This window comes from Eleutherodactylus coqui, chromosome 3 (assembly GCF_035609145.1).
Source record: "Eleutherodactylus coqui strain aEleCoq1 chromosome 3, aEleCoq1.hap1, whole genome shotgun sequence".
Classification (NCBI taxonomy): Eukaryota; Metazoa; Chordata; class Amphibia; order Anura; family Eleutherodactylidae; genus Eleutherodactylus; species Eleutherodactylus coqui.
Window position 1 is genome coordinate 302,174,667 of NC_089839.1, and position 16,380 is coordinate 302,191,046.

Genomic DNA, 16,380 nt, shown 5'->3' on the forward strand with positions numbered 1-16,380 from the left:
CCTCCACTACTAGTATTCCTGAGGCCGCCGTTAACACACGACATCCCTCTACTACTATCTCCGAGGCCGCCATTACCACACGACATCCCTCCACGACTAGTATTTCCCCGAGGCCGCCATTACCACACTATATCACTCCAATACTAGTATCTCCCCGAGGCAGCCATTACCACACGATATCCCTCCACTACTAGTATCTCCCCGAGGCAGCCATTACCACACGACATCCCTCCACTACTAGTATCTGCCCGAGGCCGCCATTACCACACGATATCCCTTCACTACTAGTATCTCCCCGAGGCAGCCATTAACACACAATATCCCTCCACTACTATCTGCCAGAGGCCACCATTACCTCACAACATCCCAACACTAGTAGTATCTCCCCGAGGCCGCCATTACCACACGACATCCCTCCACCACTAGTATCTGGGTGAGGCCACCATTACCACACAGCATCCCCCCACTACTAGTATCTGCCCGAGGCCGCCATTACCACACAACATCCCTCCACTACTAGTATCTGCCCGAGGCCGCCATTACTACACGACATCCCTCCACTACTAGTATCTCCCCAAGGCCCCGTTACCACACGACATCTCTCCACTACTAGTACCTGCCCGTGGCCGCCATTACCACACGACATCACTTCGCTACTAGTATCTCCGAGGCCGCCATTACCACACGACATCCCTCCACTACTAGTATCTGCGCGAGGCCGCCATTACCATACGACATCTCTACACTAGTAGTATCTGCCTGAGGCCGCCATTACCATACGACATCCCTCCACTACTAGTATTTCCATGAGGCCACCATTACCATACAACATCTCTACACTACTAGTATCTGCCCGAGGCCACAATTACCGCATGTCCCTCCACTACTAGTATTCCTGAGGCCGCCGTTACTACACGACATCCCTCCACGACTAGTATTTCCCCGAGGCCGCCATTACCACACGACATCCGCCTACCACTAGTATCTCCCCGAGGCCGCCATTACCACATGACATCCCTCCACTACTAGTATTTCCATGAGGCCACCATTACCACACGACATCCCTCCACTACTAGCATCTCCCTGAGGCCACCATTACCACAGGACATCCCTCTGCTAGTAGTATCTGCTTGAGACCACACACCATCCTTCCACTACTAGTGTTCCCCCTGAGACCTCCATCACTAGTATCTGCCTGAGGCCGCCGTCCTGCAGACGGTCGGCCGCCTGAGGTGATTTTCCCGCCTTCACCCCCTCGGTGACGTCATCAGGCCGCCGCTGCCGACATGTCGCGGTTCTCCGGGGTCCCCCATAACAAGTCCGGACACCCGGCTGTCCGCACACAAACCCCTGCGGTGTCCGAGACCTCCTGCTATTCAGGCCGGGAGTCCGGTCCTCCATCACTGCACACCCCGGCGGCCGACAGCTCCTCTCCCAGCAGCCCCGTGTCCACCAACCGGGTGACTCCCGCGAGCAGCAGCAAAGGACTAAACACTGGTGAGAGCGCGGGGGGCAGGCAGGCAGGTCGCCGTTGGTGCAGCTTTATGAAAACTAGTGCAATGATCCAACCAATCAGATCGCGTCTCTCGTTGCTCAGAGGCTCCTGAGAGAATGAAAGCAGCGATCTGATTGGCTGCTGCAGATTCACTTCTCTCTTGCATTAGTTTTGATAAATGTTTCCAAAATCTTGTGGTGTTTTTTGCTCGGCCGCCCCAAAATACAAAGTATCCAAGGCCAGCGACAGCACAGATAATATAGATGGTATTGGCCGCCAATGAACAGCGAAAATACATGCAAATAAACAGCAGTGAACTGACCCTCCTGAATCTATATGGCGGCCATCGTTAATAGACTGATGCAAATAGACGGCATCGGGAATCAGACTGGCGCTGCCATACGGCGCCGGGGTCCATAAACAGGCTGGTAAATGCGGAGTTTGTTCTCATGGCGGATTCTTTCTTGCAGGGACATCTGCGCTGATTCTGCATCAAGTCCGCGGCAGGTGCTCCATTGTTTTCAATTGGAATCCGCGCCGTAGTCTACTGGGCGCGGTATTGCCGAAAGAAAAGAAGGAACGTGCTACGACGCCGAATCCACGGCGGGTATACCACTTGTGGGTTTGCCCATTAAAAATACAAAGTCCACATACGGATCGGCGGGCCGAGGTGTAAACATACCCGGGGCTGGACTCACACGGGCGGCTTTTACTGCGATTAACGTGGCGTTTGGACCGCCATGTTGATTGCAGTTTAACGCTCCCATTAAAATGAATAGCGCCTCGCAAACGTGTTTGATTGTGGCGGTGGATGGCGCTTTGCAGTGCCTGCTGCTCTTTTTTAGCGCACCTCCTCACCCATCGCCATGACTGGGTGCGCTACAACAAACCGTCGAAAGCGGAAATAAAACCACGGCAAAGCGCCGCGATTGAAATCGCAGCACTTTGCCGCCTTCATGCGTGAGAGGACCCTAAGGCCGCAGGTCCACGGGCGGATCGATTCCGTATGTAGGAGCGCACAGCAGAATCCGACCCTGCCCGCGGCTGAGCACCCGCTTTACCATCCGGGTATTCTGCGTGCCGTCCGGGTCGTGCGCGGTGGAAGCTTTTTTTTGTTTGTTTGTTTTTTAAACTGCTTTCCCGTGGAATCCGCTCCCTGTCCCCAATTCAATTGCTGATTGGCCGCGGATCGGATGGCTTCTATTGACTTCAATGGAAGCCGTCCGTGTGGGATCCACCATGAAATGGAGAATGCTGCGATTTGTTTTCCGGTCGTCGGCGTGCTTTAATTCAGCTACGGACGCCTATAATTCTATATGGGCAGCTAGAACATCGCAATTCAAGTCCGTCCGCGGCCGTTGGGCCTAAGGCTGCATTCACACGCATTTGTTTGCGCCTCGGTGCAACATTTTTGCGTGTTCATAGGCGTATTTCACTGTAACTTTAGCGCCTGCAAGACATGTTCATTTGCGCGCGGCAAACAAAGATCCACCGATTTAAATGGCTTATTAGCCTATTGAGTTCCAGATATGTTCTTTGTCCAGCAGAATTGCGCAGTGTTTCACGCATCGCCTAGCGTAGGAGAATAGAGCATGCTGCGGGGTTTTTGCACAGGAAAGATACGTGTGTGTGAGCGAACGCATTGAAATCAGTGGATTCTATTCGCTGCATATTGCGCACATAAATTGTATGCGCCTAAACATGTGCGTGGGCCCCCCTCCCCCCCCCCCCCTCACTCAGGCATTTGGCAAAGCGCCGCAATTTCGGTCATGGCGCTTTGCCACGATTTAGTTTAGTTTTCGGCTGCGGCATCGCTTTTAGCACTTCTCAGCATTGATGAAGTGCGCTAAACGTAGCTAAATAGAAGAGGCTCCACTCGAAAATCACGGCACTGGAAAGCGCGGCGATCTAACGGTTGTCCGAGAGGTGCCATTAAAATCAACGGGAGCGTTACACTACGATTAGCGTGGTGCTGAATACGCTGCGTTAATCGCAGAAAAAGCGTCTGTGCGAGGGAGGCCTTAGAATGCTTTCACCTCGCGATTTTTGCGCGATGGGATTTTGCAAGAAAACGCAGAATTATGATATCCATGCTTTTCAATGGTTTCATTGAAGATCTGAAATCGCTGCCGCCCTATATTTCTGCATTTTGCTTATTTTTATCCCCTATGTTTCCCTATGAAGCTCCTTTTTATCGCAGCGCATGAACTTGCAATTTTTGCATGATGCGTTTTTAATCTTAGAAACTCCTATTATCTATCGCGCAATAAAATCGCAAGCGGCGGAGATGTGCGATTTTTCACAAGAATAAGTATCGCTCACAGTGTGCTGCCGGACGCCTCCTCCCCCGGATGCTCTCACGGAACCTAAGAGGAGACGTCAGGGGACAGAGGGAGGAGGATCCCAGCTGCACACTGAAGTCACAGTGTGCGTCGGGATCGGCCCTGCTACAGCCCAGCCGGTATTCACTAACATGGTGAGCGGCCGACGGCGGCGCGTGCCAGCAGGGAGGGCTCTGCGTGCTGACTCTGGCATGCATGCCATAGGTTCGCCACCACTGACCTAGACAGCGAGTGAGGAAACTCAAAAGGCCATTCATGCGCCTCTGGGTAATATGCAAATAAGGGAGATGGAATAATACCTCCACAGTGCCACCTATTGGAAGGCAGCATTCCTGCAAGCCGAAGTTAGACTCTTTATACAAGCCTTGTAACAATGACTGGGAATTAAAAGCAAATAGTCATTGTTACAAGGCTTGTATAAAGAGTCTAACTTTGGCTTGCAGGAATAAGGTGTCCTACATACACAGGCACACTATTTTTAAATGGAGTGTGCACTTTTTAGGCCGCTTTCACCCGCTTTTTATCATTTTTTTGTGAGCCAAAACCAAGAGTGGAACGTACAGAGAGAAAGTATAAGGGAATCATTTGCATTTCTCTGTATTTTGGACCCGCTCCTGGTTTTGGCTCACAAAAAAACTGATGAAAAAAAAAAAAGATCGCCCTTGTGAAAGCGGCCTTAGAGTTATTTGCTTCTGCAGGTTTTCATGTCGTATAGAGAAGCCTATGCGGAAACGCCAGAAAAAACGCCAAACCTACAGCCTGCTGCGATTGCTAAAAACTACCATTGACCCATAAAAAAGCACAAGTAAACGTTGAATGCCCCAGAAAAGATGCCCTGCGCGGCGTCTGCTACTGCCCTATGGGGCTACAGCTGACAGCTGGCCGCAGCAAAAAAGACTACAAAAAACTTTCCCGAATAGCTGTGTGTAAAAACCCCTTTACAAAGACCTCGTAAACTCTGTTCTCTACAGGCAAAACCATTAGCCCCCCTACTAGTTAAAAACGTGTCCAAAAATGACATTTTGTTTGCACCCTTGAACCTACTAGATGCGGGTACCGTACTTCTGTCACATGCCTACTGTGATGCCGGTAGTACAGTACGTCACCGCTGAGGCCGTTAATTGGCTGCTGCGGACACTCGCTCGCTGTTTGTAGACATAGACTGGTAGAGGGGGCCGCAGATGGGAGATGAGGCGAGTGCTGGTTTCTATCTCATAGCATTTGCTATTAAAAAACAAATGATACCCCTTTAATGAAGCTGGAAAATACTGACCATTCTGAATGTAATGCGGCACATTTATGATCTGTCTTGCGCCAAAATTGTGCTGTCAATATGCCGCTTTGCATTTAGCTGGCTGTATTTGCTGGCTGGAGTTTCATACAAATGATTTCCAATGACCTGTGATGTTGCAGTCCGGTCGGTGCTTGAACTTGGCGATCTCTGTTACTCTCATTGAAATTAATAAAGCGACGATACGCCTGCGCTACCTCCACTCCGTTCATATGAGGACCAAGTGGTTGCAACTGGAATACCCTTTAATGCAATATCAGAAGACAGTCAAACGCAATGACACTAACATAGGAATCACAAACAATGTAGCGCCGTGGAACTCCAGCATTTAAATGAATCCAACTGGCCATAAACGGGGAAAGGGAGCTACTCCCATTTGACAGCCCCCTCCAAGTGCCAAATTCGGGTCGCAGCCAATCCCATCACCTAGATTAAACGGGCATACTGTACATAACCTGTGCACAGGCCATATGGTGGTATACCAGGCTATAGTGTAAAATCTTACTTCCCTTATGGTGAAAATTCAGCTTTCTAAAATATCCTAATTTTCCCAAAAATATATTTTTTTAATTTATTTTTTATTCGCAGATTCTCATTTTGCAGACAAAAGCTCCTTTACGGAAAATGCCAATGCCTTTAATTTCACCTCCGTTACAAGCAGCTCTTCGAGGAAAGGTCCTGCCAGTCCCTGTGCCAGAAAACCAGCAGGAGGCTACTTTACAAAGTCAAAGATCCAGACTCCGGTGACGGGGTATCCAGGTAGGTGGATTGGGCTTTACCGGTATGTTCATAATGGTGGATTTGCTGCAGTGTTTTGTCAGCAGAAAAAAAAAATCACAATAAAGGTGGATTCAGACAACCGTATATCGGCTGGGTTTCCACGCCGGCCAATATACAGTGTCTCTCTCTGCAGGGGGAGGAGACTGGAAGATCCGGGAGCAGTGCTCTGAGCTCCCGCCCCCTCTTTGCCTCTTCTCCGCCCCTCTGCACTATTTGCAATGAGAGGAGGTGGGACAGGGCGGGGCTATTTCTTTAGAGGGAGTCTTTTAGCAATGCTGGCCAGTGCTGAGTTTCTTGCCTTTTTTAACCCGACCAGTGCCTCTCCCTTTCCCCTGATTGACAATGCCACAATCACCAACCTTTGATGAGGTCCGTACTTTTGGCATGCAAAACTTGCACATAATGAGCGATTCTTTCCAAGCTTGGTGCATGTGCAGTACTGTCCCTTGCTGGGGCAGTTGGCTCACAGAAGAACTGTGCATGTGCTGGGCTGGGAAAGAACGGCGCATGCAAGAAGTTTCAATCCCGAGAATACTGGCATCATGATAGGCTGGTGATTGTGGCGCTGGCAGTCAGGGAAGAGGGGAGGTGCCGAGCAAATCTGGGAAGCAAGAATCAGAGTACTTGCCAGAATTGAGGCTGCCCTTGAGAAGCTAATTTGCATATGGAAGAATTGTTTTTCTGCATTGAAGACATTATTACGGACAACAAAGATTTGTGTCAACCTGTGCCTAATTGCCCTACCAAGCTCTGACAGTGGGCCACGCTCTACCAAGTTCGGCAGGTACAATCTGAATGGTTCTGTGTTATGGAGCCCTAGGCACTCCATGTAATGCAGTATAGTGTGTCTGTGAGGTGCAGCATTCACCCCTGGAAGCATTGCCTTAGCCATGATTGCTCTATGGATGAGAAGACTACTACACTCATCATTACTGTACTGTTCCCCAGTTGCATTGTTCAGTTTAACAGATACTGTAATTCTTTTATTTTCCAGCCACCACTTCATCTTCTGCATCAGCTCGAGCCTCGGCTTCCGTTTTTGTGGCAGTAGTGGAAGGGAGAGGGCTTGCCAGAGGAGAGATAGGCATGTCCAGCTTGGATTTAAAGAATCCTGATGTCATTTTATCCCAATTTTCAGACAGCAGCACTTATGTGAAGGTGAAATGACCACTTGTTTTAGTGACTGGAGCCCGTAGTGTGAATAATACAATTTTATAATTTAAGTGTATATACAGATTTTCCTCTATTACCCTGTTTCCCTGAAAATAAGACATACCCTGAAAATAAGACATAGCATGATTTTCCAGTATTTTTGAGGATGCAAAATGATTTTTCAGGCTTTTTGAGGATGCTTGAAATATAAGCTCTACTCCAAAATTAAGCCCTGCTAACAGTTAATTAAAAAAGTCAATTTAAATAGTGTCCAGGCAGCTATACATGTAAAAAAGTTAAACCTTTTTGAACAAAAATTAATATGAGACACTGTCTTATTCTCGGGGAAACACGGTAGTTAACTTTTTGCTTACCCGACACCGAGAGGAAAAGGCCGTGATTTTGTGGCAGCGTTTGACGTAGGAATTTTTGCGTGCTATGCAAATGAACAGTTGGCCATATAAAACACAAACAAGCTGGGTCCACCGGACTGAGAGGCTCCTGCTGGCGACTCTCCTCTCAACCCTACCTGATGAAGAGTGGGATCCCGAGGGGGCAACATCCTCTATGACATCTATTTGGTTGCTTTAATTAAGTTTATGTTTTTTGTAATCCTTTAACCCCTTGAGTGGCACGCCCGGAAATTTTCCGGGATGAGCTCCACTGCTCATAGTGACATAGCCCAGAAGATTTCCGGGCTATGTATCACTATGGGAGCTGCAGAGCACAATGCCACAAGCTGTGACAGTGTGCTCTGCCTGCACAGACCCACAGAGAACAAAGCAAGGGCTTTGAAAAACCAGCAGAAGATATTGCCGATATGTCGGCAACCTCCTGCTTTGTTTACAGGTTGCCATAGAGACCATCGGCTTGTCAGAAGCAAGCCGATGGTCTCTGTGGCAGGGAGAGCTGGTTGTTAGCTGTCAGAGGACAGCTAGGTACCTGCTCTTACAGCAGAGATCAGAGAAAACCTCCGATCTCTGCTGTGTTAACTGTAGCATGTGACTGCAGCATGTAAAGGGCTGTCACTGCAGCATGTAAAGGGCTGTCACCATCGGACCCCCGGAATGTGATCAGGGGGTCCTGATGGGTCCCTGTGGAAGTCCCCTAAAGGGACAAAAAATAAAAAAATTTAAAAAAAAAAGGTAAAAAATTATAAAAACACTTGTCTCCCTTTACTTTGTAAAAAATCAAAAATACAATCACACATGTGGTATCCATGCGTGTAATGACCCAGAGAAGGAAGTTAATGCATTATTTAACCCCTTAATGACATGGCCCCTTTTTTTCTTTTTTCCCCATTTCTTTTTTTCCTCCCCCCTGTTTAAAAAAAATCACAACTTGTCCCGCAAAAAACAAGCCCTTATATGGCCATGTCAATGGAAAAATGAAAAAGTTATGGCTCTTGAGACGCAACTGCAAAATTAGTTGAAATTCAATGATTAGACCATTTTAAAAAAACCTGCCCTGGTGGGCACGACAGGGTGGTAGGAAACCCGCCACTCAAGGGGTTAAAACTCACTATTTTACTCCTCTGGCCAGGACATATTATGAGCTTCACCGTACGTTCACATGTAGTGGAAATGGTACCGATTTCCCACAGTAGAAAATCCGCACCAAAATGCGCATCATTTCTTCGCCAATAACCACACCAAATCCGCACCACGCAGTATTTGACATGGAGATGATGCGGATGTCTTCTACGTGTGAACGTACGCCCAGTCTTGTTTTTTTTAATAGGTTCTTAATTTGTCTCAATAAAATGTTCCAGGTAATAACAAAACTCCAGATTCTGGCACCTCTAGAAATACTGATGCCAAATACTGCGTGTGAAAATGGGAAGACCACAGAACTATTCCGTCTCATAAGTGAAAACTTCAAGGTACTTTATGTTATTGTGTGACACTTATTTGAATTGTTTTAGACGTACACTGAATGTCCGCTTTATTAGAGCCCCTCGGTCTACTAGCACACTGGAAGTCTGTTGGCCTTCATAACTGCAGCAATTCATTGTGGCATCCAACCACAGGTATCAGAGGACCCAGGTTATACCAAGAAATGATTCCCCACCCCATAACTCCACCTCCTCCAGCTCCTCACAGAAAGGGGTCACCGATTCATGCTGTCTGCACCAAATTCTGACTCTCCCATTAGCACGGTGCAGAAATCTGGAGTCATTTGACGAGGCGATGATTTTCTGCTTCTCATTGATCCAAAGCTTGCGCTCTTTTGCCCACCCTTTTTGGTTTCTCTTAAATTTTAATGGCTTTGCAACAGTTTTTCTTCTGTTATAGTCCTTCCATGATAAGGAATCAGAACAATTCTTGACATCCTCCTCTGACCCCTTTCAGTGCCTAGTTGTATCTGCCCACAGGATACCATTTTACTGGATGGTTTTCCTCGGTCACATCATTCTCTGTATTCTCTCCACACAGTTACACGAGAAAACACCACAAGGCTGGCAATGAAATCCCGGCCCCAGCTAGTCTAGCACCGATGACCGGCCTCGTTGAAAGTCACTCAGATCAATGGAGTTTCCCATCTAATGTAGATTCACACTGAAATTGATCCACTGAATGTTTGTCACGTGATTTTACGCTGCACTCCGGGTTCATGGATCTTATTTCCATACAGAGAAGTGTCAATTGTGAAATAGTCGGGGTTTCTAATAAAGTGTCCTTTTAGTGTCCATTCCTGCGTAGCAGCCAGGCCGCAGTGCCACTGCTAATAAAGTTTGGTACCGCCAATGATAGCAGCTGACACCCAGCAAGGAGGCTGCATTTGGAAAGGGATAAAAAAAACTATATTAATGAGAACATAGTCAGGTTTAAATATATTTATTTAGACATTTATGCAGGTTTCAGAGCTTAAAGGGGTTTTCATGCAAATTCTGATGATGACCTATCCTCAGGATAGGTCACCAATGGATAATCGCCGTTGTCATCGGGGGGAAGCGTCATAGAGGTCCTCACTCCCATTGAAATCAATGGGAGTGCTGCCTCCTATCACACTTCTGTGTCTGACGCCGGTGTAGGAGCCGGAAGTGTAATAGGAGGCTTCAGCTTCCACTGATTTCAATGGGAGTGAAGTCTTCTATGGCGCCTCCGACCCCGATGACTATGTCCGACCCTGCTGCACTGCTAGAAGGCTGGGCAATTTGATGATCGTTGGGGATCCTGAGTGGCTGGTTCTTGGTTATTATCTATTGATGACCTATCCTGAGGGTAAGTCATCAATAGAATTTAGAATGTGTGTGAAAAACTTCCTCAGAGGGGTATTCTGGAACTTTTTTTTTCTCGTCCGTATCATTGGGGGCCACAGCCAAGACCATGGGATATAGCCACTGCCCTAGGAGGTGACGCTAAGCAAAAAGGTGTTAGCTCCTCCCCCCTGGCTATATCCCCCCTGCAGGCACTCAGCTATTTAGTCTTTAGCTTAGTGTCTGCTAGGAGGCAGACATGGCTATTCACGGGAATCCAGGGAGTCGGGGCTTTTTCCTGGCTCTACTGGCCTCCCGGGGGAGACGCAGGCAGGGGGTGTCTCCACCACTTCTGCGGCGTCTCACCCAGTGAAGAAAAAGGGGCCCGACCCTGCAATGCGCATTGGCGTCGGTTACCCGCCAGCCATAGGGCTCCCCCTCCCTGGAGTAGCGCACTGTCTTACCGGTGACGCATAGGGGGCAGCACTGCTGGAGACAAGTCGGTGCGCGGACAGGCTGTGGCTCCCGGACGACGGGTACCTCAAGGAGGACGTAATAGGACAGGAACGGACATCAGGATGGCAGCGGCAGCAGCAGCTCTCCCGGCAGCAGGGGTAGGAGCACGGCATGCTAGCAGGACGCCGGGGCGCTGGCTGGGCAGGTCACTTCCGGGCGCGGCGCTCCGGGGGGCGGGGCGCCGACGCTGGGCCGGAAAACGGCACTTCCGGTTCGCGAGCGGACTTCCGGGGGCAAGCCACGCCCCCTCCGACCGCGGCAGACTTAAAAGAAGCGGCCAGGCAGAGGAATGGCCGCTCTCAGCAGACACTCCGTTTGTCTGGCACCACTGAGCCCAGCACTGTGCGCAGCTATCGCTCGCAGCACACAGCAGGATCCAGCATCCAGCCCTTATACGGCCCTGCAGACTTTGGCTACAGAGTGAGCACCCGGACAGCAGCAGCACCTCCTGTAACGGGCACCAGCAGCTGTAGCAGCACCGCAGCAGTTTCTGTCACACACCTGCCGGGTCACCAGCGCTACTATCTCCGTGTGGTGGACCCACGTCGACTCCTGACGGCCTTCAAGCTTCAAGACCAGAGGCTCCAGCTGGATTAGGGGAACCGCTAAAACAGCTGCTAGACCGGGTAAGCCCTGCCAAGGCAGCACTTTGCGGTGTCTCCCCTCCCCTGTCCCCCCTACAGGTACGCCTGTGGCAGTACGTAGCATCCCCTTACCCGAGGGTTCCTGTTGCCATGTCTGACCCTAGATCAGAGGGTTCCAGCCTGGCCAAGGGGAGGGTGAAGCATTATGCTTGCACAGCTTGCAGCGTTAAGTTTGCCTGCGGTCAAGTCGACCCCCGCTGCGCTAAGTGTACCACGGCACGCGCGGTTCCAGGGATCCCGGTGCCCCTCGCCGCCCCTGTGGAGCCAGGGCCTGAACCCCAGTGGGCGAGGTCCCTGGCCGCTGCCGTTTCCGGCCTGGCCACATCTTCTGCGGCAATTTTACGCCGGTTAGAATCTAGCTCGGAAGGTTCCTCTTCGGAATATGCGCGCGGGAGGGCACGTAAAAGGAGGTCCCACAGCGAGGACACTTCCCGTAAATCTCGCCATGCCAGAAGGTCGTATAGACCCTCCAAGTCCAGGAGGTCCAGAGACTCTCATGGTTCCCATGGGTCCAGGGAGTCCGTCCATACTTACCACAGGTCAAGGCATTCTTCGCGGTCTCGGTATTCTGCAAGGCCGGCCCGGGCGCGACATGACTCCCCCCGAGCATCGTGCTCTCGGGCTTCTCAGGATACGGCCCAAACAGCAGGCGAGAGCAGTGGGTCAGAAGACGACGAACACTCCGCGGTCTCGTCTGCTTCTGATCTGGACGATGAACAGGTTTCGCGGCTGGCGAGCCTAATGGACAGCCTAGTAATAGCTGTAAGAGAAACCCTCCAAGTAACGGAGGAACCAGTAGAGACGACTCCTTCCACGGTGTCGTTTAGACGGCAGAAGAGATCGCGACAGGTCTTTCCAGACCATCAGGATCTCGCGGACGTCCTTAATAAAGAATGGCATAACCCTGACAAAAAATTTAGGCAACCTGGGAAAACTTGGGAAGTTACATATCCATTCCCAGGAAGTCTGAAAAAGGGTTGGGCGGTACCTCCGGTAGTCGATCCACCGGTGTCACGGCTATCTAGAGGCACGGCGTTGCCAACAGCCGAAGTGGCAACTCTGGCTAATCCTCAAGACAGAAAACTGGATACATTGACAAAATCAGTGTTTCAGGCTACGGGCACCACCCTGCAGCCGATTTTCGCGGCCGCATGGGTCAGTAAAGCGTCCATAGCCTGGGCCAAACAGCTGCGGAAAGACATTGTGGCAGGCGCCCCACCTAGTGAACTACTGGAAGCAACAGACAATATCATACAAGCGAACAAGTTTATATGCGCAGCGGAGCTAGATGCAGCTAAGTTCGTGGCTCGAGCGTCCGCCGCATCCGTCGCGGCAAGACGAACCCTCTGGCTAAAGAACTGGTCAGCTGATTCAGCATCCAAGATGGTCCTAACAAAGTTGCCATTTGAGGGAAATAGGCTCTTTGGGCCTAAATTAAACGACCTGATAAAGGACGCCACGGGCGGCAAAAGCACGTCATTGCCACAAATTCCAACAAGAAAGGAAAAAGTCCCATTGAAGAGGAAACCGTTTTTAGGTCCTTTCGGCGTTTCTCGTCCCGTTCTGGGTCAGGGCAGTGGTCCCAATCTAGGAGGACCCCGACAGACGCAAAGAAGGGCCCAACCTTCAAGACGAGACAAGCATGGCGATCCCGACCTGGAACATCTAAGGCGGCGGGATCAAAGAACGCGGCATGAGGCACCGCCCCCACCCAGTGTCATCAGGGTGGGGGGCAGGCTCTCCCAATTCTGGGAGACATGGTGGAGTCGCGTGAGCGACAAGTGGGTGCAGGAGATTGTGGCATCCGGGTACGCGATCAAATTCGCGACTCGTTTCGCAAGTCCAGAGTGCCTGCCACCCCAGAAGGAGTAGCCAACCTACATTTGGCAGTAGAAAATCTTCTGGCACAGGGAGTTGTAAAACCAGTGCCAGGGGCGCAAGAGAAGCAAGGGTTCTACTCAAATCTTTTTCTAGTGCCCAAAAAAGACGGCAGGGTCAGGCCAGTACTGGATTTAAGGAGACTGAATCAATTCATCAAAACAAAACATTTCCGGATGGAGTCTATCAAATCCGTGATAGCCTCCATGCAGCCGGGGGAATTCTTGTCCTCAATAGACATCAAGGACGCTTACCTTCGTAATCCGATTCGGGAAGCACACCAAAAATTCCTTTGTTTCGAGACGCAGGGAAGGTATTTTCAATTCACGGCTCTGCCATTCGGCCTGTCAACTTCTCCAAGAGTCTTTACGAAAGTACTAGCAGCAGTGATGGCACTACTCCATGCAAAGGGCATAGCGGCCATACCATACCTGGACAATGTGCTGGTAAAAGCACCGTCACGAGACGGCAACATCAGGAGTCTACGTGTCATGATGGAAACTTTAGAAGAATTTGGCTGGATAATAAACCGCGAAAAATCGTGCCTAATACCAGCACAACGGTTGGAGTTCTTAGGCATGATATTCGACACCAGCCAGCACCGAGTGTTACTACCCCAAACAAAGGTAGACAAGCTTCTACACGGTGTTCGGTCTCTAATACAGAAGAGAACGCTAACCATCAGACACTGTGAGTATTCTGGGCCAGATGGTAGCAGCCTTCGAGGCGGTCCCCTTTGCCCAATTCCGGTCAAGGATGCTACAACATCTGATATTGTCCCGCTGGAACAGGTCTACACTGACTCTGGAACAACGAATCCGGATAACCCCTCAAGTCCAGGATGCGTTGAAGTGGTGGTTGAAACCAGGGAGGCTTCAGGCGGGACGGCCTCTGGGCCCAAAACAATGGGTAGTATTGACGACGGACGCCAGCCACTCAGGCTGGGGCGGAACACTGGGAGGCCAGTCAGTTCAGGGAGTTTGGTCTCAGAAAGAAACAAGGTTGCACATCAACATCCTAGAATTACGGGCCATTTACCTAACTCTCCGGCACTTCAGGTCCAGTCTCAAAAAGAAGGATGTGCGCATCCAGACGGACAACACCACAGCGGTGGCTTATGTCAACCATCAAGGGGGCACACGGAGCGCGTCAGTAATGAACGAAGTAGCTTGCATACTGACGTGGGCGGAGAATCATCTGAGCTCAATATCAGCAGTCTACATTCCCGGAGTAGACAACTGGGTGGCAGATTACCTAAGTCGGGAAACGGTGGATCCCGGTGAATGGGGGTTGCACCCAGAAGTATTCCGGACAATATGTCGGAAATGGGGTACACTGGACGTGAACCTCATGGCGTCCAGACTGAATTACAAAATTCTTCCATTTGTGGCCCGAGCACGGGATCCGCAAGCGGCAGCAACGGACGCACTGACCATTCCGTGGGGAGGATACAAACTCCTGTACGTATTTCCACCAATCCCCCTCATACCAAAAATCCTGTGGAAAATCAGACAGGAAGGGCAACCAGCGATATTAATAGCGCCAGATTGGCCAAGAAGAAGCTGGTACGCGGCCATCATAGAAATGTTGACCGACACACCATGGCACCTACCGGATCGAAGAGTCCTGCTATCCCAAGGGCCCTTACTACACCTGGATTCCAGGCCTCTACATCTGACGGCCTGGCCGTTGAAACCGAGGTGTTAAGAAGAAAAGGTTACTCGGAGAAGGTGGTTCAGACAATGATACGGGCCAGGAAACCAGCCTCGTCGGCTATTTATTACAGAGTCTGGAAGCGTTGCTTCACCTGGTGTGAGGAGCGGCGAGTGCAGCCGATGCAATTTTCAGTAGCCAGAATACTGGCATTCTTACAATCGGGTCTCGAAATAGGATTAAGGGTAGGCTCGCTAAGGGGGCAGGTGTCAGCACTGACGGTGCTGTTTCAGAGGCCAATCGCAAACAGAATGGCTGTGCGTACATTCCTTCAGGGAGTCGCCCATACGACACCCCCGTTGAAACCCCCGGTTCAAGCATGGGATCTTAATCTCGTGTTGGAGGCTATGACAGACCAACCATTTGAGCCGCTGAAGGAGATTCCTATGCGACTACTGACCTGGAAGGTAGTATTCCTTGTCGCTATCACCTCTATTCGTAGGGTCTCGAAGCTGGCGGCCTTGTCTATACAGACCCCCTATATGACTTTCCACCAAGATAAAGTGGTGCTGAGACCATCACCAGAGTTTCTACCGAAAGTAGTCTCGGAGTTTCACATCAACGAAGAAATTGTCTTGCCTTCTTTCTGTCCAACGCCAGTACACACAAGGGAAAAAACGCTGCACCACCTGGACTTGGTGAGGGCGTTGAAGATTTATGTAAAAAGAACCAAAGAATTCCGTAAAACTGACACCCTCTTCGTGATTCCAGAGGGGGCCCGGAGGGGCTCGGCAGCCTCAAAGGTCACCCTATCTAAGTGGATAAGGTCCTTGATAACGGAGGCTTATTGCACCTCAGGACGCACGCCACCATTTCGGGTTACGGCCCACTCCACAGGGACGGTAGGGGCCTCCTGGGCGGTCCGGCACGGAGCCTCGGCGCTTCAGGTGTGTAAGGCAGCCACCTGGACTTCCTTACATACGTTTTCAAAATTCTATAAGGTCCACATATCTGCATCATCGGACGCCACGCTCGGCCGGAAGATCTCGCAGGCGGCGGTCCTTTGACCACACGATCAAACTGTAAATGCCCACCCAAGATATATATATTTTCGAGACTGCTTGTGGACGTCCCATGGTCTAGGCTGTGGCCCCCAATGATACGGACGAGAAACAGATATTTTTGGTATAACTTACCGTAAAATCTCTTTCTCGTCACGTTCATTGGGGGCCACAGCACCCACCCCTTGTTTATTTAAGCGGTTGCTGGAACTTTCTGTTCTTCGGTCATTGTTTGGCAGAGAATTATGCCAAAGTATGTATTTTGGTATGTATAAAACATAATCTGTATAATCGTACTCCCACTGGCTTCCTACTGCTTGCAGACAGACTAATTAGCTGAGTGCCTGCAGGGGGGATATAGCCAGGGGG

General features: G+C 50.3%; 1 protein-coding gene across 1 annotated transcript in view; it reads left to right on the plus strand.

Annotated features, from left to right (window-relative positions):
- Nucleotides 1-1,286: 1,286 nt before the first annotated feature.
- MSH4 (mutS homolog 4) overlaps nt 1,287-16,380 on the plus strand; it is a 53,855-nt gene continuing 38,761 nt past the window's right edge. The window contains exons 1-4 of the mRNA XM_066595018.1: nt 1,287-1,497; nt 5,717-5,887; nt 6,903-7,066; nt 8,832-8,942. Coding sequence (XP_066451115.1) covers nt 1,287-1,497; nt 5,717-5,887; nt 6,903-7,066; nt 8,832-8,942 — 657 coding nt within the window. The remainder of the gene's footprint in view (nt 1,498-5,716; nt 5,888-6,902; nt 7,067-8,831; nt 8,943-16,380) is intronic.